The sequence below is a fragment of the Leucoraja erinacea genome, chromosome 6 (genome assembly GCF_028641065.1).
Source record: "Leucoraja erinacea ecotype New England chromosome 6, Leri_hhj_1, whole genome shotgun sequence".
Taxonomy (NCBI): Eukaryota; Metazoa; Chordata; class Chondrichthyes; order Rajiformes; family Rajidae; genus Leucoraja; species Leucoraja erinaceus.
Window position 1 is genome coordinate 43,011,421 of NC_073382.1, and position 27,630 is coordinate 43,039,050.

General features: G+C 42.7%; 1 protein-coding gene across 3 annotated transcripts in view; it reads right to left on the reverse strand.

The window, feature by feature from the left end:
• Positions 1-27,630, reverse strand: part of nbeaa (neurobeachin a) — a 534,111-nt gene that overhangs the window by 36,570 nt on the left and 469,911 nt on the right. For all 3 annotated transcript variants that reach the window (XM_055636835.1, XM_055636837.1, XM_055636834.1), the window contains 2 exons: positions 13,383-13,535; positions 7,293-7,460 (listed from right to left, as the gene is read on the reverse strand). In XM_055636835.1, coding sequence (XP_055492810.1) covers positions 7,293-7,460; positions 13,383-13,535 — 321 coding nt within the window. The remainder of the gene's footprint in view (positions 1-7,292; positions 7,461-13,382; positions 13,536-27,630) is intronic.

A 27,630-nucleotide genomic window follows, 5' to 3' on the forward strand; every position in this document is an offset into this window, starting at 1 on the left:
CGGCCGTGGCTGGGTGAATGATGAGTTGGCCCGGGTGCTGGACTGCACACAAAGCACAGCCGATGGGCCAGCTGAGGAGTTTTGGCCCGGGCACCGGACTGTCTTCAATTACATTTTCAGTGTTTTCCATTATCACCAAATCCCACGGCACGGCTAGTTAGAACGATCAGGCCCAATCCTCAAAATACTCTTGACTCTTGCTATCTGGACTGGATGAGTTGCCTTAAGAGGAAAGGGTAGACAGGCTAGGTTTGTATCCACTGAAGTTTGGAAGGCTGAGTGGTAACCTCAATTAAGCAGATAAGATCCTGAGGGTTTTTGACAGGATGTATGTGGAAAGAAATTGCAGAAGATGGTTTACCACACAAAGTGCTGGAGTAACTCAGCAGGTCAGGAAGCATTACATGGATTGGTGGTGTTTCAGATTGGGACCCTTCTTGGGGGGACGGGGGGGGGGGGGGGGGGGGGGGGGGGGTAGAGAGGAGGAAGAGAGGTGGAGCAGGATAAAGGTCCTGACCTAGATCTCCATCTACGCTGGTCCCACCTGCCCATGTTCCGCCAAAACCTTTCCTATCTTAACTTGTCCAAATCTTTTTAAAATGTTGTTATAGTGCCTGCCTCAACTACCTCCACCGACAGCTCGTTTCATATTCCCACCGTTCCATGCTCCAAAGATAGGCAGATTGCTGGACAAAGGTGTGAGCCAAAAAGATAAAGCCAGGTGTGAGCCAAAAGGATAAAAAATTACAAATTGTGAAGCGCGAGGATAGAAAAGTTGTGAATTGTGAAGGTGGAGGAGGGAATGTAACTGGAGGGGGAGTGGGAGGGCAGAAACGGTGCAAGGTCAGCCAAAATTCAGGGGAGGGGAGTGAGGGAGGGTATAGATGTGGAGAGGATGTTTCTTCTTGTGGAAGAGTCTTGAACTTGGGGGTCACTGTTTAACGCTAAGGAAGACTTCAATTAAAACTGATGTGAATTTTGTTTCTTATAAAGGTTAAAGACTCTTATCCTCAAAGGAATTGGAAGTAGAATCTTTAAATATTTGTTCTTGGTGTTGATAGATTCTTGATAACAAGAAATTGAAAGGTTCCCAATGCTGAATTATGGGCATAGTCACATCAGCCATGATTTTATTAAATGGTGGAGCCGATTCACAGAACTGAGTACCTACTCCGGCTCTGAATTCAAAATTTTGTTGCTTTATGAATGTCAGACAACATAAATGAAGGGAAATCCAAATAAAAATGATTGAATAAGCTGCAATATTAAATTTTTTCATAGCATCACTTTAGCCAAGTTGGAAAGTTCAGGCAAAACAGCTTGTTAGCAATTATTTATGCTGAAGACGCTCAGCTTTTTCCAAAGGGAATCCTGTAATAGGTAAGTAATGCCTGGTGATCTTTTGAAAATTAGAGATACAGCATGGAAACAGGCCCTTCAGCCCACCTAGACCCCGTCGACCATCAATCACCCATTCACAGTAGTTCTATGTTATTCCACTTTCTCATCCACTCCCTACACACTAAAGGCAATTTGACAGACGTCAATTAACCTACAAACCCGCACACCTTTGGGATGTGGGAGGAAACCGGAGCACCCAGAGGAAACCCACGCGATCACAGGGAGAAATATTGACATGGATGATGGGACACCCTGCCCTCAGCTGGAATAATCAGGGGCTGAGTTCCAGGAGACGCTGTCCATCTTTAGACTTTAGAGATATAGCGTAGAAACAGGGCGTTCGGCCCACTGAGTCCATGCCGACCAACGATCATCCAGTGCAAGGAAGCCTTCTTGACCATCCTATCCACTTGTGATGCCACTTTTGAGGAATTTGTAGAGTAAAACCCAAATGCTCTTCTTGTTGCAAGATTACACTTTACTTAAAGAACATTAATAAGGATCATAAATTTTTGAATTTCCCTCCATGGAATGTCGTGCATCTTCACATGGTGAGTCAGGAATAATGCTCTTCTATGCAGGACATAACATAAAGAGCTGAAGGAACTCTGGGAAAGGAATGGACGGACAACGTTTTGTGACGGGACTTTTCTACTAGAATAGACTGGTTACAACAATGTCTCAAATGTTAGTAGAGTTAAATGACTAGAACATCACCAAATCGCCAAAGTTTTTTTATGATAAATGGGGCCAATTATTAATTTGAAGTGAGAAAATAAATCTGTTCTGGGAGTTTCAAATATCTTGACACAGTTGGTGCTCAAATCCTGGCAAGGGTTAAAGGGCCTGTCCCACTTGGCGATTTTTTCGGAGATTGCCGGAATCATTGACTGACGTATCTCAGGTCACCGAAAAATTTGCGGCGTGATGTGGCGTGATGACGTATTGACGCGCGGTGTTTTTTCACGTGTCGCAACATTTTTTTTTGTCGCTGCTGGATTTTGAAATGAAGAAAATCTTTTGGCAACATGATATGGCCCCGGCAGTCGCCGAAAAAAATCGGCAAGTGGGACAGGCCCTTAATGAATCAATATCCTAAAGCTAATCAGTCTGAAGAAGGGTCCTGGCCTGAAACATCACCTATCCATGTTCTCCAGAGATGCTGCCTGACCTGTTGAGTTATTCTCGCATTTTGTTTCTTTACTTGGTAAACCGGCATCTGTAGTTTCTTGTATCTACCTTTTCATGTAATTGCCCTGATACTTTTCCTCCAGACCTTTTCGGCCTGAAATGTCTGTGCCAAACATGCTGCCAAGACCAAATCTTATCTGTCTGCACATAATCCATTTCCTACTATTTCCTGAAAATCCATGTGCCTATCTAAAGATCTCTTAAAGGCCACGATCATATCTGGCTCCACCACCACTCCTGGTAGCACGTCCCAAGCACTCACTACCCTTGTGTAAAAAACTTTACCTGCACATCTCATAATCCCAACGTGATCCCACCACCAGTCACACCTTCCCATCTCCATCCCTTTCAGCATTCCGCAAAGACCACGCCCACAGAAACTCCTTTGTTCAGTCATCCCTTCCCACCCAGTCCAAGCCCTCCCCAGGTACTTTCTCCTGCGTTTGCAGGAGATGTAACACCCATCCCTATACCTCATCCCTCAACTCCATCCAGGCAACTAAGCAGTCCTACCAGGTGAGACAGAGGCTCATGTGCACATCCTCTAACATCTACTGCATCTATTAATCCCGATGTGGCCTCCTATACATAAGGCAGGAAATGGTGTTGTGTAGACTGATGGGACTGAAGGCTGATAAATCCCCAGGCCTGATGGTCTGCATCCCAGGGTACTTAAGGAAGTGGCTCTAGAAATCATGAATGCATTGGTGATAATTTTCCAATGTTCTATAGACTCAGGGTCAGTTCCTGTGGATTGGAGGATAGCTAATGTTATCCCACTTTTTTAGAAAGGCAGGAGAGAGAAAACAAGGAATTATAGACCAATTAGCCTGACATCGATGGTGGGGAAGATGCTGGAGTCAATTATAAAAGATGAAATATCCGCACATTTGGATAGTAGTAACAGGATCGGTCCGAGTCAGCATGGGGAAATCATGCTTGACTAATCTTCTGGAAAAGGATGTGACTAGGAAAATGGACAAGGGAGAGCCAGTGGATGTAGTGTACCTGGACTTTCAGAAAGCATTTGATAAGGTCTCACATAGGAGATTAGTGGGCAAAATTAGGGCACATGGTATTGGGGGTAGAGTGCTGACATGGATAGAAAATTGGTTGGTAGACAGGAAACAAAGAGTAGGGATTAACGGGTCCCTTTCAAAATGGCAGGCGGTGGCTAGTGGGGTGCCGCAAGGCTCGGTGCTGGGACCGCAGCTATTTACAATATACATCAATGATTTGGATGAAGGGATTCAAAGTAACATTAGTAAATTTGCAGATGACACAAAGCTGGGTGGCAGTGTGAACTGCGAGGAGGATGCTGTGAGAATGCAGGGTGACTTGGAGAGGTTGAGGGAGTGGGCAGATGCATGGCAGATGAAGTTTAATGTGGATAAATGTGTGGTTATCCACTTTGGTATAAAAAACAGGAAGGCAGATTACCATCTAAATGGTGTCAAGTTGGGAAAAAGGGAAGTACAACGGGATCTGGGGGTCCTTGTTCATCAGTCTATGAAAGTAAGCATGCAGGTACAGCAGGCAGTGAAGAAAGTGAATGGCATGTTGGCCTTAATAACAAGAGGAATCGAGTATAGGAGCAAAGAGATCCTTCTGCAGTTGTACAGGGCCTTAGTGAGACCACACCTGGAGTATTGTGTGCAGTTTTGGTCCCCTAATTTGAGGAAGGACATTCTTGCTATTGAGGGAATGCAGCGTAGTTTACAAGGTTAATTCCCGGGATGGCGGGACTGTCATATGCTGAGAGAATGGAGCGGCTGGGTTTGTACACTCTGGAGTTTAGAGGGATGAGAGGATATCTTATTGAAACATAGAAGATTGTTAAGGGTTTGGACACGCTAGAGGCAGGAAACATGTTCCCGATGTTGGGGGAGTCCAGAAGCAGGGGCCACAGTTTAAGAATAAGGGGTAAGCCATATAGAACAGAGATGAGGACACACTTTTTCTCACAGAGAGTTGTGAGTCTGCGGAATTCTCTGCCTCAGAGGGCAGTGGAGGCCAGTTCTCTGGATACTTGATAGGGCTCTTAAAGATAGCGGAGTCAAGAGATATGGGGAGAAGGTAGGAACGGGGTACTGATTAGGGATGATCAGCCATGATCACATTGAATGGCGGTGCTGGCTCGAAGGGCTGAATGGCCTACTCCTGGCACCTATTGTCTATTGTCTATGTCTTGATTCCTCCATATTTTGGTAAAATACTCTGTAGATTTACCCTATTTATTCCCCTCGTGATTCTATAAACCTCAATAAAGGTCATCCCTCAGCCTCCAGCACTTCAACAAACAATATCCTAGCCTGCCTAACCTCTCCCTATAGCTCAGGCCCTCGAGTCTTGGCAACATCCCCGTAAAGCATCTCTGCACTCTCTCCAGCTTAATGACATCCTTCCTTCAGCAGGATGGCCAAAACTGAACACAATATTCCACATGCAACTTCACTCACGTCATGTACAACTGTAAAATAACATCCCAACTTCTATACTCTATACCCTCACTGATAGAGACCGATGCGCTATTGCCTTAACCTGTTAATAAAAGGCATAACATAATGGATTCAGTAATGTTTTGCTTCAAAGATATAACCCATTAACATCCTGACAGAGAACAAGTCAAATTTATCAGAACCACTGTACACCAAGCAGATTTGAATGGTAACCAGTAATGGATCTTGTTTCCATGCTGTACTTCTACACTTAAATTAACTAAGCATGGACACAAAGAGCTGGAATAACTCAATGGATCAGGCAGAATCTCTAGAGAAAAAGGATAGGTGTCGTTTTGGGTTGGGATCCTTCTAAATCAAACTAAACTGCACTAATCCAAACTGTGCTGTTGCTCTGATATATATTATATAATAAAGCCATTTTCTGACTACATTTTGAATTTAAGTTTGTTCGGGCAATACTCAAAACAGAAGTTACTGAAGCTTATGCTGCCAATAAAATGAAATGCCAAAAGAGATTAGTGTGATAATGTAATTCATTCTTCTCCTGCTTGACCTCCGACGAGCCTTTATTAATAATTCTCCTTTGAATGGCTGTGCATTTTTAGTTATTTGGTAACAGATGGTAAATATCTGGGGATGTCTCTAGCACAGTACCATGGGTCGAGTACTGTGCTGTAGTTTCAAAGCATATTTCTCTTAAGCTTTGCATCACAGCTGGTGAATATTCATAATGTTCTGAATAAGTGTTAAAAACCCCTTTGTGGCTCTTTTGTTCATGCAGAAAAAACTAGGGACTAAAGTGACAAAACTATTTTGAAGGCATATCCAAAACAAAATGATGGAAACAATGTGCATTGATTTAAAGAAACGACAGGAATAATTTATTGGTCCCACTAATTGACCTGTCAATTGGATATATTTATCTGTGGATATCTTGCACGTGACATTACTCAGTACAAGTTACTCAACAGCCCAAATGTTTGAAAGGGTTTTTGTGGTCTCAGATTACAGAGTTTGATGTAGTGAAATACTATACCATGACATTAGTGCAAATGATGAGTTTTGTCTTTTAGTGGCAGATTTGTTGCACATGTACATGGCTTTAAATGGTGCAAGAATACCACTAAAAGGATTTCTCTGGACCCATTAAAATGATATTGTTTTGACCTTCAAATAGTTTTCCAAAAAGGGACTACAATAAGGAAAGGGAGGGCCACTGTTTGATGTAGCTTTTATTTTGCTTGGGTAAGCTTATAGTTTTAAAATTATCTGCGATTATTTTGTTAGTTTTCTTCACCGTAGCTATTTTCAACCACTTAAGGACAAGAAAGGAATAATATAATTTGGTTTTAAGTAAAAAGGGCAGTGAGAATATCTTTGAAAACAAGTTCCTAAAACTATTCCTTTCTAGTAACTGATCATGCCAAAATAAATCCCTCAAACCTTACTTCATATTTTAGTTAAAAAATAACAAATATTTCCAGTTCAAAAACTTGTTAGTTTGTTAAAATATGATCAAGAATTTAATCGGAAAGTTCAACAGATTTATGTTCCTTTTTCTACAGAGGCAACCTGAATTATATACACTTAAATAATCAAGTGATTACATTTGGATTCTGATGAATTTATTGAGGTTCTAATATATCCACAACAACTATCCATAAGCTAGGGTACAATCCCAATTCTCGACCCCACCTCATTGCAGACATTGGACTTTTTCTGTGGAACTTTTACACTACAACGCTGAGAAATGTATTCTGCACCCTGTATCTTTCTCTTCGCGCTACCTATTGTACTTGAGTTAGGTTTGATTGTATTCAAGTATATTATTATCTGATTTGTTTGGATAGCAATCAAACAATGCTTTTCACCGTACCTAGGTACACATGCCCGTTCTAGTTTTCAGTTTAAGTTTTAGAGATACAGTACCCTCTATAATGTTTGGGACAAAGACCCATCATTTATTTATTTGCCTCTGTACTCCACAATGTGAGATTTGTAATAGAAAAAAAATCACGGAATAGCATGCAACATAAAGCTTTTCACTTGTACCTCGGTACACATGACAATACTAAACTAAACTATACAATGTACACATCATAAAGGGGAATTCATACCTTGTGCTTACAATTTCAAGAGTTTCTGTTGAGCAGATCTCTGTGACATAACATTACTAGTAGCACTTCAATAACATTTGCAAGCCCTATCTTTGGGTCAGCTGGAGTTGCTAGGTCTTACCTCTCGCAGACCGGAATCGGTGATGCTGTCAAGATTGACGGAGCCCTCGTAGGTCAGATAGTGAAAAACATTGAGAGCCCGCAATGCCTCTGGGCCTCGCTGTTTGTAGCCAAAAATAAGGTCAATCCATTGATGTAGTTGGCAAGACACAAATTCACTTTCCAGAGCCTGTGTGAAAGAATTGAAAAATAATTAAAAGATACTGTCGCACTAATGGTAAAATCTTGATTTAGCCTCCATTCTTTAATGGTTTATTTTCCTCCTGTCTCCTCCCAGTCAGAACCCTTTTCTCAGAGTGGAAATGTCAAAGACATCAAAGAGGGCTGAGCTTTAAGGTGAGAGTGGCAAAGTTTAAAGGAGATGGACGGGCAAGCATTTTTGCACAGAGCATTGTGGAGGTCTTTAACACGCTGCCAGGGGTGATGGTGGAGGCAGATACAATAGGGGCATATTAGGGGCTTTCAGAGAGGTACATGGTTATGTAAAGAATGAAGGGATAAGGATCCCGTGCAGACAGAGGAGATTTAACCTGATATCATGTTCAGCACAAACACTGTGGGCCGAAGGGGCTGTTCCTGTGCTGTACTGTTCTATGCTCTATGGTTTTCGGGCATAATGTAAAAGTATATTGTGCCATTTTTTTCTAAAAGTGCCCAAGCTTGTGTAAATATGATTAACTATTATTGCAAGCAATGTTTTGCAAAAGAGACATTTAAATTCTGTTAAAGTAGTGTAGGGCTATTTGTGCAATTTTGAAACATGTACAGACAATGGGAAATGTTATTCTTTTAAGAAAATGAATGGCAGATGTGCCTTAACAGTCTGACCTCATACATTTTCATTTTCTCTGCCCACCAAATAATTTAAGAATTAGAAAATACAAATCATCATAATGCACTCATCCTCAAGGTCAAGTCAATGCAGTTCACCGAATTATGCTGACATTTTAGCTGCCATCATCATATTTAAACGGCTCGCTGGAACTTATAACAATAGAATGAAATGCACAGGATGAATATTATTACGCAAAGACGAAAATATATGAGCTGGCTGTCTGGACATGGTTTTAAATTAGATTGAGTTACTCAAACCCAAAACAGTGCTGTGAATACTACTGAATGCATTGGTAAAAGGTGATCTTTGAAGAATACAACAACATTCCTCAAGAATAGCCCAAAGCATTTTATAAAAATGTAAACAATGCAGAACGTATAACTGTCATTAAAATAACTGTCAAATAACAAATCCAATGTTAGTTCGGTTTTTATTTAAAAATGTATACTTTACGCTAAAATGTAATTTTAGCAATTTAATAATTTTTTTCGTTTTATTTTGATATAGTGCAGAAATGGCATGACTGAAGGACAAACAATATAATTTGACTGTCAAATTTTTCCTTCCTTCTCCCCTCCCACCCCCATCAGTCTGAAGAAGGGTTTTGGCCCGAAACGTCGTCTATTTTCTTCGCTCCATAGATGCTGCTGCACCCGCTGAGTTTCTCCAGCAATTTTGTGCACCTTCGATCTTCCAGCATCTGCAGTTCCTTCTTGAATAATTTGACAGTGTACAAGCTAAGCAGTAATCACTGCTTCTAACTGCAAAGGAAAAGCAATTTAAATCACTTTGTGCGGTAGAGATAGAATGAGATCTCCATTTGAATGAACTGAACAGGTGGAAGAAAGAAAATGTACATTGTGGAAACGGCCCCATCGGCCGTGTCCATGGGAACCAACGATCACCCGTATTTATGTTTTCTCAGTTTCACATCCTACACACTGGGGGTAACTTAAATAAGGCGATTAAAATAGAAATTGCATATCTTTGGAATGTGGAAGGAAACCAGAGCACCCGTAGAAAACCCACGTGGTCACAGGGAGAATGTACAAACTTCTCACAGTCAGGATCGAATCCGGGCCTCTGATGCTGTAAGGCAGCAACTTTACCACTGTGCCTTTCAAAACATCAACATACCACAGTATGTAATTACTTCTGAAGTCACTTATTCTTTCACGGTAAGAAAACAGTACAGCTATAGTGGCATTCTGCAAAGATCGGTATGATTTTAACTTTTTTATTTTTATCTCAGTTGAAGAATGTTGACCTGGATTCAGGAAGAAAGCTTTGTCTTCATATCAAAGGTTTCATGATGTCTATAAGTTCTAAGGCAGTCTTCATTCAAAGTATTTGAAATGTATGTAAGATGGCAAGGTTTTGTGTCCAAGATGCTCCAATAAGGACAGATTAAAAAAAATAATGTATATTGTAGGATAAGTATTGTCCTGGCCACCAGTTATAACACCCCTGTGTTCTGACGTCTCTTATATCTGTTTCAACAGCTGCCCGAGTGTCAGCTTAACATCGCATCTGGTAATCAGTCCCTCCAAAAGGCAACCTTTCTTTAATGTTTCAATTGATAGCATTTTGGCAAAAGTGGCAGGAAGTCATGGCTGCTCTCTTATCCAAGCACCCCCCCCCTCCCATCAGGCAAGAGGTACAGAAGTGTGAAAGCACATATCTCCAGATTCAGGGAGTTTCTTCCCAGCCGTTATCGGGAAATTGAACCATCCTATTACCAACTAGAGAGTGGTCCTGAGCTACTATCTACCTCATTGGAGACTCTCGGACTATCTTTAATAGGACTTTTATAGACTATGCACTAAATGTTATTCTCTTTATCCTGTATCTATACACTGAGGATGACTTGTTTGTAATTATGTATAGTCTTTTCATGCAAGTGGGCCACATGTGTAGCAAGGGTGTGGGGTAAAATTGCGATTTGGGGAAACTGTATTGTATGTATGTATAGCCACCAGAATGTCGGATGGAGTTTTTTGCATGGTACATGTATTGTACAAGTGACTTCCATAATGTTTGGGACAAAGACCCATCATTTATTTATTTACCTCTGCATTCCACAATTTGAGATTTGTAATAGAAAAAAATAACATGTAGTTAAAGTATACATTATCAGATTTTAATAAAGGCCATTTTAATCCACACTGGATTCCTGAAGAGTGTTTCTGATCAGTCAGACGGATGTTTGGGGATTTCTCTTTATTATAGAGAGAATTTTTCTGTCATCAGCTGTGGATGGCTTCCTTGGCCTGCCAGTCCCTTTGCGATTAGTAAGCTTGCCAATACTTTCTTTCTTTTTAATGATGTTCCAAACTGTTGATTTTGGTAAGCCTAAGGTTTGGCTGATGTCTCTAACAGTTTTATTCTTGTTTCTCACTCATAATGGCTTCTTTGGCTTTCATTGGCATAACTTTGGTCCTCATGTTGATAAACAGCAATAAAAGTTTCCAAAGGTGATGGAAAGACTGGAGGAAAAACTAGATGCTGAGAGCTCTCATATACCTGCATTAAGGAGGCATTTAAACACATCTGAGCAATTACAAATGCCTATAAACCCAAGTGTCCCAAACATTATCGTGCTCTAAAATGGGAGGACTATGTGTAAACACAGCTGGAATTTCTACATGGTGAAACAAAAATGTATAAAATCTGACAATGTGCACTTCAACCACATGTGATTTTTTTCTATTACAAATTACAAATTATGGAGTGCAGAGGCAAATAAATAAATGATGGGTCCTTGTTCCAAACTTTATGGAGGGCACTGTATATATTTATTACATGAATAAAGTCTATTTTGAAATATTTAAAAAAAGTAATTAGGTATAGTCTTTCTGCTGGCTGGAGAGCATGCAACAAAAAAGCTTTTCACGGTATCTTGGTATACATGACAATAATAAACTAAACTAAACTAAACATTTCCCTGCACTATCGCACTATACCCCTTAAGCCAAAACGAGAAATCTGCTGTCTTTCTTGAATACTCCCAGCTGCCGAACCCCACAGTCCCCTTGCAAACAGAATTCCATACAGTACATTCACCACCAATTTGGTGTAAAATGCTCTTCTCATTTCCATCACCTCTTACTGTAACCCTGATTCTAGACACCCAGCCACTGCCTTCACGCCTCTCAAGGATTCCATGTGGTTTTATGAGATTATTCTCACTGCTCAAGAAAGTATCAGCCTATTCTGGTCTTGGCACCATGGTCGACACAGACATTGTGGGTCGATGGGTCTGTTCCTGTGTTGTACCTGGGTTGAACCTGGGTCTCTGGAGCTGTGAAGCAGCAGTTCTGTGCTCATCGTTTGTGCTGAACATGATGTCACGCTGAACTAATCTCTTTTGCCTGCATGATCCATATCCTTCCATTCCCTGCAAATCCAGGAACATATCTAAAAGCTTCTTAAACACTACTGGTGCCTCCAGCACCACCCCAGGCAATGTGTACCAGCTCCCCACTACCCTCTGTGTAAAAATCCTGGCCCGCACATCTCCATTATATTTTCCCACTCTCACCTTATAGCAATGCCCTTTAGTTAGTTTAGTTTAGAGATACATCATGGAAGAAGGTCCCTTCAGCTCACCGAGTCTGTGCCGACCATCGATCGCCAACTCACGCTAGTTCTATGTTACCCCACTTTCTCACCCACTCCCAACACTGGAGGCAATTTACGGAGGCCAATCTACAAACCTGCATGTCTTTGGGATGTGGAAGGAAACCGGAGCACCCCCATGCAAACCCATGTGCTCACATAGACAGCACCCAAGATCAGGATTGAACCTGGGTCTCTGGAGCTGTGAAGCAGCAGTTCTACCCACTGCGCCACTGTGTCACCACAAAGGCTTTGAGATTTTCAAATTCATTTGTTTGGAGCGTACAAAGGCACAGTGTGAGTGGTTCAAAGTGTGCCCCAACTCCCAAATCACCCACCAGCCACCACATAAAGTACCTGCTGCTCTACCTATGACAGAGGTCAGAAGTGAATGCTGTATTTCCTACATTGTAGTATTTATTACACTTCAAAAGTATCTCAACGTGTGTAGATGTTTTGGAACATGGTCAGATGATGGATACCATATGAATACTATTCTTGCAATAAATTATGTTTGGTTTGTTCTGGTAATAAAATTGTTTCATATTACAAATGTAAAATACAGATCTACTACGATATCATTAATTTCATCAGTTATTCTGCATGCAGAATATTTGAGACTGTTTATGTCTCAACATTTGTGCATTTGAATGTTAATACAATGCTTCCTCCATAGCTCCATAATGGAGATTTAGTAATTTGATCCATAAGTCGAGGGCAGACAGGGAGCAAACAGGAGCTATCCTGCAGGGAACATTTATGAAAATTGACAGCTGAAATGTAATAGACTACAACTGTGGGCAGCACGGTGGCTCAGCAGTAGAGTTACTGTCTCACAGCGCCAGAGACCTGGGTTAGTTCTGACTATGGGTGCTGTCCGTATGGAGTTTTGTACATTCTCCCTGTGGACATGTGGGTTTTCCCTGGGTGCTCCGGTTTCCTCCCACATTGCAAAGATGTACAGGTTTGTAGGTTAATTGGCTTCGGTAAGAATTGTAACTTGTCCCTAGTGTGTAGGAAAGTGCTAGTGTACGTGGTGATCGCTGGTCGGTGTGACCAAGGTCGGATGGGTGACGCTCTGTATAGACAGCACCTGTAGTCAGGATCAAATCCAAGTTGTTGGCGCCGTTAGGGAGCAGCTCTACCGCTGCACTATTGTGCCACCCCACTAGCACATGAAGATAGATAGTTCAACTTTATTTCTCATCAATAACTACATCATTATTTTTAATAATTAGAATGAATGTAATCTGGAAAATTAACTTAAACATTGGCGAATTTCTGTCCTGCAGCCCCCTTACTATACACGAGTTGGATGTGTTCGACTAGCTTGACAGGATTGAGCGGATGAGTACTGCAGATGCACATCTGCGCAAAGCTTTTTAAAACTGCTAAATTAAGATTGATGAGTCCAACAATCATGTAACATTATCAGGGAAACTCACGGCTTCAGTCTTTCGGTGACATCATTGAGGTCAACAAAAACCATGTTAGCATTGAACACTGAGCTTTAATAAGGTTATATGATAATGCTCTGGGAAATGTCTGGAGCCCCATGTAGCTTGGAACAATGGCTTTTTGCAATTTATTCTGTAGTGTAGTCATTTTACAAAACCCAGATCTTTCTCTCTCTCTTACCATTCTGTTAATGCGGACAAAATCCTCTGGCTTCTTTGCCCATGGCGGCAGCTCAACGTCAGAAACAACTGTTCCATCCTCTCGGATGCCGAGGTTGTAATTATTACTGTTCACAAACATTTCGGGCAAATAGTAGAATTCTGGAATTAGCTCCTGGTTAAGAAAGAGACAAAAGACAAGAGACATTTTTTGTTAATGTATCAATGACTGCTGAGAAACAAATTTAACAATTTCCTATTGAGCAAAAACTATCTCAGTTATCTTTAGATGGGTTCAAGAAGGAACTGCAGATGCTGGAAGATCGAAGGTACACAAAAATGCTGGAGAAACTCAGCGGGTGCAGCAGCATCTATGGAGCGAAGGGAATAGGCGACGTTTCGGGCCGAAACCCTTCTTCAGGCAGACTTCAGACTATCTTTAGATGTGATTGGTTTGAGGATTAGGTCATTTAGATCATATTCAACTGCATGTTAACATTTATACTGACCAAAATAAATTGCCTTATCTGCTGCACCAATGTGTACAATCAGGGTATGACGAGTGCCTGGTGTTAACTCTTTACCGGTCAGTGAAGGTTTTCAGTTGACTTTGCCTCCTATTCCCCCTCGTTATTTTAAGCAGCTTTTGGACCAGTTGCTCTTTTTTCCACTCCCTACTGGCTATTTTTTTTTAATAGCCAGAGTTCCATTACCCTCATAGAAACAAGGAACTGCAGATGCTGTTTCACAAAAAAAAGAGATAAAGCGCCTGGGTAACTCAGTGGGTCAGGCAGCATGCCTGAAGAACATGGATAGGTGACATTTATGGTCGGGACCGAAAGGCTGAAGAAGGGTCCTGATCCTAAACGTCTCCTTTACTTGTTCTTCAGAGATGCTGCTTGACCCGCTGAGTTAACCCAACACTTTGTGTCTTTTTTCCATTACCTTCACATGGGATAATTAACCTTCAATTTGAGATACCACACCTGGAGTATTGTGTGCAGTTTTTGGTCCTCTAATTTGAGGAAGGACATTCTTGCTATTGAGGGAGTGCAGCGTAGCTTTACAAGGTTAATTCCCGGGATGGTGGGACTGTCATATGCTGAGAGAATGGAGCAGCTGGGCTTGTACACTCTTTGAGTTTAGAAGGATGAGAGGAGATCTCATTGAAACATATAATATTGTTAAGGGTTTGGACACGCTAGAGGCAGGAAACATGTTCCCGATGTTGGGGGAGTCCAGAACCAGGGGCCACAGTTTAAGAATAAGGAGTAAGCCATTTAGAACGGAGACGAGGAAACACTTTTTCTCACAGAGAGTGGTGAGTCTGTGGAATTCTCTGCCTCAGAGGGCGGTGGAGGCAGGTTCTCTGGATGCTTTCAAGAGAGAGCTAGATAGGGCTCTTAAAAATAGCGGAGTCAGGGGATATGTGGAGAAGGCAGGAACGGGGTACTGATTGGGGATGATCAGCCATGATCACAAATGGCCTACTCCTGCACCTACTGTCTATTGTCTAATTAGGTTTATTATTGTTACGTGTTCTCAGGTACCGTGAAAAGCCTTGCTTTGCATGCCATCCAAAAAGATCAGATATACCATACATGGATACAATCAAGCCAAACTCAAGTACAATAGGTAGAGCAAAGGGGAAGATACAGAGTGCAGAATATAATTCTCAGCATTGTAGTGCGTCAGTACTACAGACAAAGTCCAATACCCTCAACAGGGTAAAGGTGAATTGGATAGTACCCTGCAATGTATCTTCCTATATTCTTCCTCATTCCTCTTCTTTCATCATCCTACCTGAATGTTGCATTTGGTCACTATTTTAATGTAATGCCATGTGAAATTAAATAATATACCATGTTATTACTAAAAATGACAATTGAACATAGGCATGATTTCATCAAGCTGGTGAAAAATATTTTGGAAAAATATATTTTATGAAACCATTCAACGCTCTCAAGAGGAATACTGACATTTAGTGTATCAATAGGCTTCCTGTTCTAAAATGAACCTCTTATCATTTAGTTAACTAACTAACAACACACCCTCTCTTCCCTGTGCCCCACCTGGATGCACGCCCATTAGTTTCATTATTCTGTCCGTGCCCCCTTCCACCCATATCCCTTCCTCTGGCTTCACATTTCACTCCTCTTCTCTCCTTATCTCACAGCCTTCTTTGGCCTTTGGTTCACTCATCGGCCAAACAAGATCCCCTTCACGTGTATCCACCTATCACTTGCCAGACTTTGGCCTCCGCTATATTTCTTCCAGCTTTCTTTACCTACTAAAGCCTGAGGAAGGATCCAAACCGAAAACGTTGCCTAACCATGTCCTGACCCGCTGGATTCTGCCCGACCCGCTGAGTTACTGCAGCACTTTGTGCCTTTTATCATAGATGTTCCTTTCCCTGCAAAACACACACCGCATGACAACATGTGCATATTCTCAGAGTCTAAAAGGGGATCAAATTCAATTGTCAGTTGGCAATGAACACTTACATTAAATGTTAAAAGGAAGTTTGCATCTGGCATTTTGCATCTGTCAATTTTGTGAAATAAAAGAGATGATAGAAGCTCCCATCCAATTACTGAGGAAATGTTCATTGCAAAACAATCTCATGATTTAAATTTCTACTTCTAGTAGCACAGAAAATACACAATGCAATTCTTCAAAATGTACCTCCAAAATAGCAGAAATTTAATATAACATTTTCATTGTTCATAGTCTGTAAAAGCGTTTAAATTCAAATTTTCAGGGATTACTTCTGGCACAATAATAGCAGATGGGAGTTTAATCCAAGCAAGTGTTGCACTTTGGGAGATCAATTGTAAGGGGAAAGTACATAATTAATGACAAGACCCTTAAGAGCATTGAGGGATCTTGGGGTCCAAGTTCATATTCCCTGAAAGTGGCAACACATGTTAAGAAGGTGGATGGTATACATGGCTTCATATGACATGGCATTTAGTGCAAAAGTCAGGAAGTCATGATGCAGCTTTATAGGACTTTGGCTCGGCTGCATTTGGAGTGTAGTGTGCAATCCTGATCGCCCCATCACAGGAAGGATGTGGAGGCTTTGGAGAGGGTGCAGAAAAGGTTTACCAGAATGATGCCTCGGTAAGGGGGTAAGTAGCTATATTAGCTATAAGGAAAGGTTGGACAAACTTGGGTTGTACTCTCTGAAGCGATGGAGGTTGAAGGGAGACCTAATAGAAGTACATAAATCATGAGAGGCACAGAAAGGGTAGACAGTCAGAATCTTTTTCCCAGGATGGAAATATCAAAGACCAGGCGGCATAGCTTTAAAGTGAGAGGGGTAAAGGAGTTGTGCAGGGCATGTTTTTTACACAGAGGGTGGTGAGTGCCTGGAACGACCTGCAAGGGGCAGTGATTGAAGCAGACAGAATAGTGGAAATTTAGAGACTTTTAGATAGGGGCATGGAAATACAAGGAATGGAGGGAAATGGATCACGCTCAGGCAGAGGACATTTGTTGAACTTGGCACCATGTTCGGTATGGACGTGGACCAAAGGGTATGTTTCTATGCTTCCATATAAATAAGTAGGCATTGATTTTCTTCATCAGCTGTAAAGTTAACTTTACCAATTACATTGATGGAGAATATAATGAATATTATTATAATATTGAGTTATATTGCTTTACAGAATAGAATGCAATCACATTGCATAGACTGTAAAGATAACACAGCTTTCAATGGAGAAGACATGGAAGATAATCTAATTGGAGACAAGCTCCGTACAGGGATACATATCAATACTGGTGTGCAGTTAAACAACTATCAGCACAAGGCAGATGCTGCCAGAGGAGGTAGTTGAGGCAGGTACGAGAACAACATTTAAACAGTCAAATTCATAGCAAAAGGATTTGAGTATAGGAGCAGGGAGGTTCTACTGCAGTTGTACAGGTTCTTGGTGTGACCACACCTGGAGTATTGCATACAGTTTTGGTCTCCTAATCTGAGGAAAGACATTCTTGCCATAGAGGGAGTACAGAGAAGGTTCACCAGACTGATTCCTGGGATGTCAGGACTTTCATATGAAGAAAGACTGGATAGACTCGGTTTGTACTCGCTAGAATTTAGAAGATTGAGGGGGGATCTTATAGAAACTTACAAAATTCTTAAGGGGTTGGACAGGCTAGATGCAGGAAGATTGTTCCCGATGTTGGGGAAGTCCAGAACAAGGGGTCATAGTTTAAGGATAAGGGGGAAATCTTTTAGGACCGAGATGAGGAAAACCTTTTTCACACAGAGAGTGGTGAATCTCTGGAATTCTCTGCCGCAGAAGGTAGTTGAGGCCAGTTCATTGGCTTTAGTTAAGAGGTAGTTAGATGTGGCCCTTGTGGCTAAAGGGATCAGGGGGTATGGAGAGAAGGCAGGAATAGGATACTGAGTTGGATGATCAGCCATGATCATATTGAAGGCTCGAAGGGCCGAATGGCCTACTCCTGCACCTATTTTCTATGTTTCTATGTTTCTATCAGTGCATCAGTTCCAGAAACAATGGGGTACAGATGAACCAGACAGTACCCTAGCATATGGATGGACCGTTCGGAAGCCTGATAATAAAGGAGAAGAAGCTGGCCCAGAGTCTGGTGCTGCAATCAGGATTAGCATTACCTATATGGTGGACAAATGAGTACTGGATATCAGTAATGATTGATGGAGTGCATTGCATGAAAGGTTGTATCAGGCCACTCGTGAAGAGATTTATTGGAGGCGTCATGTATGTTGACCAAAATGCCGTACCTAAGATAATCCTGTTTGCCAATGTTTGGCCCATATCCAGAAGGGCTTCAACCCGAAACATCAGCTATTCCTTTGAGCCAGAGATGCTGCCTACCCATTGAGTTACTCCAACATTTTGTATCTATCTTCCCTCTAAACCTTTCTTATGCTTGTACCTGAATCTGGGCCTGGTACTGGTATGGGTTTCGTATATTTTATGGTCTCCGTAGATATTTTCCACCGCTAATCACTTACTCTTCCACTGTCTTGTTCAATTCTGCTTTCTTAATAACATTACAGAATTTCTGCTTAAGTTTCCATATGTTAGTCAATGACATATGGATTCATTTTGCTTTTGCGACTTAAAAAAAAAATAAATGAAATGATTCAATTTATTGTCATTGTCAGTGTACAGTACAGAGACAACGAAATGCATTTTTAGCATCTCCCTTGAAAGGGAGACACAGGGCGTCGCGGTGTGCCCGCGCCTGCCGCCGTAACATTCCATTACAGGCAAAGGTGGGTGAAGTGTCTTGCCCAAGGACACAACGACAGTATGCACTCCAAGCGGGATTTGAACCGGCTACCTTCCGGTCGCCAGCCAAACTCTTAGCCCATTGTGCTATCTGTCGATAACAACATCAGTTTTTAGTTCAGATTTTTACAATACAGAGTTGGTGATAAATAGTGGTCAGGGCACAGGAGATAGCGCACATGATCCCCTTTGAGGCTACGTCATGGGAGCTTGTATTTTACAATCACTAAAATATTGTACAATAGTAGAGAACAGGAATAGGCCCTTCTGCCCATAATGTCTGTGCCGAACATAATGCCAAGATAAACTAATCTCCTCTGCCTGCACATAATCCACATCCCTCCATTCTGAGCATTTCTATGTGCCTGTCTAAGAGCCTCTTAAACACTAGTGCCTCTAGTGCTTTCCAGCCACCCATCACCCATCCTCCACTCTCTATAAAAAAAACTTGCCCCGCACATCTATCTATACATAACTAAAAGTCTAATCTTGTAAGTATACGTTTGTATGTATGTATGTATGTATGTATGTATGTATGTATGTACCCAAATTTCAGCCAAAACGATACAGGATAGCGCAACAATTTTAGGGGTGCCTTACCATTCATCTGGGGTGTGCAGCCAACGGGTCCATGGGTTGTCTAGTATCTATCTATCTATCTATCTATCTATCTATCTATCTATCTATCTATCTATCTATCTATCTATCTATCTATCATATATAAATGTCTGTGGCTGCCGCCTGCCGTCCGTCTGGCTGCCTGTCTGCCTTTTGATTCGTTCCCATCGTGTGATGTCACAATGCCCAATGCCCAAAGAAATTCTTGCCATAGAGGGAGTACAGAGAAGGTTCACCAGACTGATTCCTGGGATGTCAGGACTTTCATATGAAGAAAGACTGGATAGACTCAGCTTGTACTCGCTAGAATTTAGAAGATTGAGGGGTGATCTTATGTTTCTATGTTTCCCTCTCCTCACCCCCCTCCCTCTCCCATCCATCCATCTCTCCCCTACCCCCTTCACTCTCTACCCCACCCCTTCCCTCTCCCCCCCGCCCCCTTCCCCTATCCCTCTGTCCACCACACTCCCCCTACCCCTCCCACCCCACTCTTCCACTTCTCTCCCCTTCCCCTTCCCCCTCCACTCTCCCCACTCTTTCCCCTCTCCCCCCCACCCCTCTCCCCTGCCTCCCTCCTCTCCCACCCCACACATCTCTCTCCCTATCCCCCTCTCTCACCCCCTCCCCCGCTCTCCTTTCCCTCCCAAATCTGACCCGTTTCCTCCTCCTCCTCCTCTCCTCTCCTTCCCCTCTTCTCACCCCCTCCCCCCACCTGTGCGTTTGGGGTGTGGTTAATGTGAGTGTGATGCCGCAGCCCCCCCAAACCCCCCCCCCCCCCCCCCGCAAGCGCTGTTGGGGAAACAGACCCAACGGGTCTGCACTTGGTCTAGTTATTATATAAAAGTCTGTGGCTGCCGCCTGCCGTCCGTCCGTCCAGCTGCCTTTCTTCCTTTTGATTTGTTTCCATCGTGTGATTTCACAATGCCCAATGCTCACAGATGTCCAATCTGACTTTCTTCCTTTGATTCACTGCAACTCCGTAACCAGACGCAAAATCGCCGACATCTTTTCAATTTCGGTAGAGATTTCACTTTTCTTTCTAAGTATCCGCTTCTCATTACATTTTGTCGTGATTAAGTACACGTTTTTAATCAAATCCTTCTCCCCCCCCCCAATATTTCAAAAATAAACTGGCTTGTCACCCATAGAAGCAGCACCAGCCCCAGCCCCTGGTGAACGTTCCATCGTGTGATGTCACAATGCCCGATGCTCACAGATGTCCAATCGGAATGGATCCATTTACATATGCCTTTGCAGGAGCCCCAGCCAATGGTGAACGTTCCATTGTGTGATGTCACAATGCCCAATGTTCACATATGTCCAATCGGAATGGATTCATTTACATATGCCTTTGCAGGAGCACAAGCACTTGGTGAACGTTCCATCGTGTGATGTCACAATGCCCAATGCTCAAAGACATTGTTGCCATAGAGGGAGTACAGAGAAGGTTCACCAGACTGATTCCTGGGATGTCAGGACTTTCATATGAAGAAAGACTGGACAGACTCGACTTGTACTCGCTAGATTTTAGAAGATTGAGGGGGGATCTTATAGAAACTCCTGATTACATTTTGTCGTGCTTATGTTCACATTTTTAATCAATCACTCTCACCCCCCCCCCCCCCCCCCCCCCCCCAATATTTACAAAAAAAATTGGCATCTCACCCATAGAAGCAGACACAGCCCCAGCCCCTGGTGAACGTTCCATTGTGTGATGTCACGATGCCCAATGCTCAAAGACATTGATGCCATAGAGGGAGTACAGAGAATGTTCTGGGATGTCAGGTCTTTCATATGAAGAAAGACTGGATAGACTTGGCTTGTACACGCTAGAATTTAGAAGATTGAGGGCGGATCTTATAGAAACGTACAAAATTCTTAAGGGGTTGGACAGGCTAGATGCAGGAAGATTGTTCCAGATGTTGGGGAAGTCCAGAACAAGGGGTCACAGTTTAAAGATAAGGGGGAAATCCTTTAGGACAGAGATGAGAAAAACATTTTTCACACAGAGAGTGGTGAATCTCTGGAATTCTCTGCCACAGGAGGTAGTTGAGACCAGTTCATTGGCTATATTTAATAGGGAGTTAGATGTGGCCCTTGTGGCTAAAAGGATCAGGGGGTATGGAGAGAAGGCAGGTACAGGATACTGAGTTGGATGATCGGCCATGATCATATTGAATGGTGGTGCAGGCTCGAAGGGCCAAATGGCCTACTCCTGCACAATTTCTATGTATCTATGTTTCCCTCTCCTCACCCCTCTCCCTCTCCTCACCCCTCTCCCTCTCCTCACTCCTCTTCCTAACTCCCCACCCCCCTTCCCCTCTCTCCCCCCGCCCCCTTCCCCTCTGTCCCTCTTCCGCCACTCCCACTACCCCTCCCCACTCTTCCACTTCTCTCCCCTTACCCCCACCCCTCTCCCTCCCTCACCCACCCCTCCCCTTTTCCCCACCCTTCCCCTCTCTCCCCCCACCCCTTCCCCTGTCCCTCTTCCACCACTCCCCGTCCCTCTTCCACCACTCCCGCTACCCCCCCCTCCCTCCCTCCCCACTCTTCCACTTCTCTCCTCCCCCCCTCTCCATCTCCTCACCCCTCTTCCATCCCTCTCTCCCCCACCCCCTTCCCTCTCTACCCACCCCCTTCCCTCTTTCCCCCCCCGCCCCCTATCCCTCTTCCATCACTCCCCCTACCCCCTCTCCTCCTCCCTCCCCACTCTTCCACTTCTCTCCCCTTTCCCTCTACTCTCCCTCCCCACTCTTTCCCCTCCATCCCTCCTCCCCATCCCCCCCCCTCCCCCACATCTCTCTCCCCATCCGCCTCTCTCAGTTCCTACCCCGCTCTCCTTTCCCTCCCAAATCTGTCCCGTTTCCTCCTCCCCCTCTCCCCTCCCTCCCCTCTTCTCACCCTCCCTCCCACACCACCTGTGTGTTTGGGGGGTGGTTAATGTGAGTGTGATGCCGCAACCCCCCCCCCCCCTTCACCCCCGCAAACGCCGTTGGGGAAACAGACCCAGCGGGTCTGCACTTGGTCTAGTACTATACTAAAACTCTCATCTTGTTTGTTTCTGTGTGTGTGTGCACGCAAGCGTGCCTGTCTGTTATTTCTGATTCTGTGACTGTCAAATTATGCCAAAATGGTACACGATAACGTTACAATTTTTGGACCACCTTACTCACAATTGTCATGTGGTGGTTTGTATCAAGCTTTGTTCGGATTGATGTTATATTTCACAAGTTATTCACATTTTTTAATTTACAAAACCCCAATTGGAGAAAAAATGTCTTCCCTCTGCACTGGCACTGGCTATGACGTCACAATGGGATTGTAACCCTGCTCCTACAATGTTGCTATCCCAGGACACCGAGTCCTGCCTGCCCTAGCAAGAGCAATTGCAAGCTACAATGTTGCAATCCCCTTTTTTTTAAATATTCCTGGCAGCAAGGATTTTTTAAAAGTTTAATGAGGGAGAGTGCATTTTTTAAAATATCGTTGCAGCAAGGATTTTTTTTTAAGTTTAATGAGGGAGGGTGAATAAGGGGAAATGAGCCGCCCCTGGGGGCTATGGGTGAATGCTGGAATATTGCGTTGGGGGAACGGCTTACGTTGGGGGAACGGGTGAGTGGTGGAATATTGCATTGGGTAACGGTTGCATTGGGGGACTAGGCCTCCCATGGGGGCTATGGGTGAGTGGTAGAATATTGCGTTGGGGACCAGGCCTCCCATGTGGTAGGAACCCAACGTGTCCCACTTGGTCTAGTATATAACTAAAACTCTCATCTTGTATAAATATTTGTTTGTATGTATGTATGTTCCCGAAATACATCTAAAATGGTAAACAATATCGCAACAATTTTAGGGCCGCCTTACTCATCATTCACCTGGGGTTTCGTTCGATTTGACAAAGTAATTCCCTTAATTATACTTTAATTTATTAATCTAATACTTCCGTTTCTACTTGACTGGCGTCACAAAGGGCACCCAACGAGTCCTCAGCCGCTCCTGCACAGTTGGGGAGAGTTGCTTTTGGCAATTTTCAGATCGCTATTTTTATCTCATACTTACGTGTGTACTTGATTGGCCTCACAACGGTAGACCCAACGGTTCTATGGGTACGTTTTGTTTTATTTTACAAATAGTTCCACGGGTCATCTATTCGCTTTGTAAACTTTAATTTACTTTCTATCGTCAACGGCACAAGTTTGAATGCAGCAGTCGAGTCCGAGCAATGCGCTCCCACTTGCGGGGCCCGTCAGCTGCAACTGCGCAGTTGGGTGCTTGTGCGCAGTTGGGGGAGGGTTGCCGGGTGTACTTCACTGCCGTCACAACGGGGACCCATAATTTACTATATACTGTGAGCGGCACTGCGCACCCACTTGCCAGGCCCGTCAGCCACGCCTGCGCAGTTGGGGGAGAGTTGCCGGGTCCACCGCCAATTTCAGATCACCATTTTGACTGGCGTCACAACAACGATCTCTGGCGTCACAACGGGGACCCAACGAGTCCACGAGCCATCTACTCTCCTTTAAAATGGAGACGCGAAACATCAGAGGCTGATTTACACAAACAAGGACAGAAAGATGGAGTAACGCAGCCGATCAAGCGGCAGATCTGACCATCTTTAAATTTTCCTCACTCACCTTAAAGCTATACCCTCAAGACTTTATTTCCAATAAAGAGCAGAAGAATTATAGGTTTAATTCTTCTTTTAACAGGTGGCACCTTTGACAGCGCAGCACGACTACAGTATTGCAGGATTGCCAAGGCATTAAGTTTTGTGTTCGAGTCTCGTGATCATGTAATCCTCTAACTGCAGGCCAAGGGTGCTAGCAACTGAATCATAGCTTGGTCAAATTGGAAATTAGAGTTTTCTGATACGAGTCGGCAAGAGTGTTTTAATGTCATATGCCTGATAGAGTCACAAAATCATAGTCATACAGCACATAAACAGGATCTTCGACCCAACTTGCCCCTTCTACACTAGTCCCACCTGTCTGTATTTGGCCCATATCACTCTGAACCTAAACCTATCCTATACATGTACATGTCTGAATGTTTTTTTAAGGTTTTTACCTCCTCCGACAGCTCACTCCATATATCTTCCATCCTTGGTTTGAAAAAGTTGTCCCTCAAGTTCTCATCTTTCCCCCTCTCCCCCCCCCCCCCCCCCCCCCCCCCCCCCCCCCCCCCCCCCCCCCCCCCCACCTAAAACCTATGTCCTCTTGATTCCCCTATTCTGGGTTAAAGACTGTGCATTTACCCTTTCTATTCCGTCTCAAGACAGAACAATGAAATTCTTACATGCAGCAGCAAAACAGATATGTAAACAATGTGGACAATAACTAAACTAAATTAAATTAGCACTCAGTAAGGTACTCTGACATAGAGGACTAAAACTGTTAACAAGCTCTTCAATAAATGACATCAAATCTATCGAGCTAGTATTTTACATGCTCCCTTACTTGTGAGTATTTGTTTGACTTTTCATCATTTTCAGTACAGCACAGTTTTCACTGTTAAGACTGTCATCCTGATTTGAATTAAACACATATAAACCATACTGCAGTATTTCTACCCTAAAGTGCTAACAAGATCCAGCTTTAAAAAAAAACATACAGCCTGAAGCCTCCAATTTCCCAAATCCTAGCAACAGATTAAATGCACCAGATTACAGCGTTACAAGCATTAAGGCACCACAATGTGTAACATGATCAAAATGGATGACACTCTTCTTGAAACCCAATTCCATGTTGGCTTTTCTCAGAGCCCAGTGGTACTAAAACATAAAAAAATCTCTCCAGTCACTAAAGTAACCAATTAAATTTGATACCTCAGCCCACTAATGTGCCAAGAATATGATGTACCAAAGGCATTCTTAATTATTAGAAACTAGATAGTTTCCTCCAGCTATCCTACAAATGGCCTACATGAAAAATATGTACTATGAAAATATAGTTTGTTTAAATTAATCAAATAAGCTTCCTTTGTTATCACATTAAATGTAGATTTCTTTCTTGATTTCGCTTCAAGTGAAATTCAATAAATTGTGAAATAAGCCAAATCACCAGGCCAGACATAGATTATGTATATTCTCATGTAATATTAACATAAGATTTTGACAACAGGGTTAGTTTAAGAACCCAGGGCTTGCGAGAGGAAGGGAAAGGAGAGATAATTAAATTAAACAAATTTATGAATAAGAATCTTTAGCCACATAACCAATATTTAGTGTTATGTTCTACTGTTACCAAAGCACGTTGATATAATGGCTGTACCACGATACGAAATGCAAAACATACGTTTCCACTTTTCTAATGTTCTTCACTACAAAGCTTTTAAATATGCCATCTTTTTCTAGCTTTTGATCCCTTGCTATCCATTAATTCTGGAAAATACATAATGAACTGTCTCATCCTCTCCAATAGCTATATTAGTTTATGTAGGATTAATGATATTTGGTCAAATATGCAAAGGCTCTGACAAGGCAGCAGTTACGTTGAACGGTTTGTTTTTAATATGTTGCAGAAAAGATTTCTGCATTGTGTTTCCTTCACTAGTTCTTACATTTTAAAAATACCAGTGTGAAGCCAACTGGTCTAGCTAAGGTCTTTTCTGGGTGAATTGCTTTCTGAAAGGTCATCTTACTAACAGCCACTCTTTTCCCAGCTTGCTCTCATTACCACAGGAGGAGGCCAGGATTAATAAAGAAAGACTGTAAAACATAGACTCTTTCCCAATTTTGGGGTCTGGAAGATCAGATGTCGAACATTTCTTTTGATCATATTCCTGAATTAGCTGTAATTTCGACCAATATAATCATAAAAAACATGTGTACCTATGTATGCATGAAAACATCTCTACACAATGTTATGTTCACAATCCCCCTAAAATACACTAATAACAGACAGACACACACACAGACACACACAGAAAGACAGACAGACAGACACACACACACACACATACATATAGTTAAGATGGATTACATTGATATACAGCATCATTGGACACAGGCAGCAAATGATAAGCTGCTTTTAAAATAAACTTGTCATTAATGGTTAATTAACTGCCCGAGGCAAATGTAACTACTTTTGCATTTAACTTCAGCTATATGACACATTGAGGACAAATGGCTTTCCAGCTGTGTTTTGTTGCAATGGGGAAAATATTAAATCAGGCTGAACGCCAATAATATTATTTTTGGCAACTAACCTACAAAACCCACCCACCTTTTTTTAACCCTCTCTTCCCTGTGCCCCACTTGGATGCACACTCATTACATCACACCCACACCCCCTTCCACCTATTTTTCTTCCACTGACATCACATTTTACACATCTTCTATCATCTCATCTCACACTTTTTGTTTATTAATCTCTGGTCTTTGTCCACCCATCTGCCAATCAACCCCCCCACCTGTATCCACCTATCAGTTGCCAGGCTTCGTCCCACCCTCCGCCCCCTCTCTTCCCATTTCTCCTTGCCACGATAATCAGTCTGAAGAAAGGTCCTGACCCAAAATGCCACCTATCTATGTTCTCCAGAGCTTCTGCCCGACCCGCTGAGTTACACCAGCACTTTGTGTTTTTTTGTAAACCAGTATCTCCAGTTCCTTGTGTCTACATAGTAATATTATAATTATCTTGTCTGCAGTTCATATTTTAATGACATTTATACAGAGGACAGAACTTCCACTTAAAGGCTGTCAATCTGCTCTGGCCTATAAATCCTCATCTGGATGGAAGTTTCGCACTCCACAGTACTGACCAAAATGGAGCTTTCCGCATCAATTAACTGCTAGCTCCAAAAACCAATGCTACATAAGCGTGAGGTGTTGCATTGTGGGAAGTCAAACCAGGGCAGGACTTAATGGTGAATGGTAGAGCCCAGGGGAGTGTTGTAGAGAAGAGTAATCTAGGAGTACAGGTACATAGTTCACTGGAAGTGGTGTCACAGGAAGAGAGGGTGGTAAAGAAGGCTTTTGGTAAATTGGCCTTCATCAGTCAAGGTAATAAGTTGGGACATGATGTTACAGTTGTACAAGACATTGGTGAGGCTGTATTTGGAATATTGTTTTCTATTTTGGGCACCCTAGGAAGAATGTCATTAAGCTGGAAAGAGTACAGAGGCATTAATATATAGGTTTAGGTTTATTATTGTCACGTGTACTGAGATACAGTGAAAAGCTTTGTTTTGCATGCTATCCAATCAGATCAGATAATACTATATAGAAATACATAAATCATGCCAAATGCAAATAGACTAGGTTAAGCAAAAGGGAAGATACAGAGCGCAGAATATATGCGGGGGGGGGGGGATATGGATGATATGTAGGCAGGTAAGGGTTGGACGATATCATGTTCAGCTCAT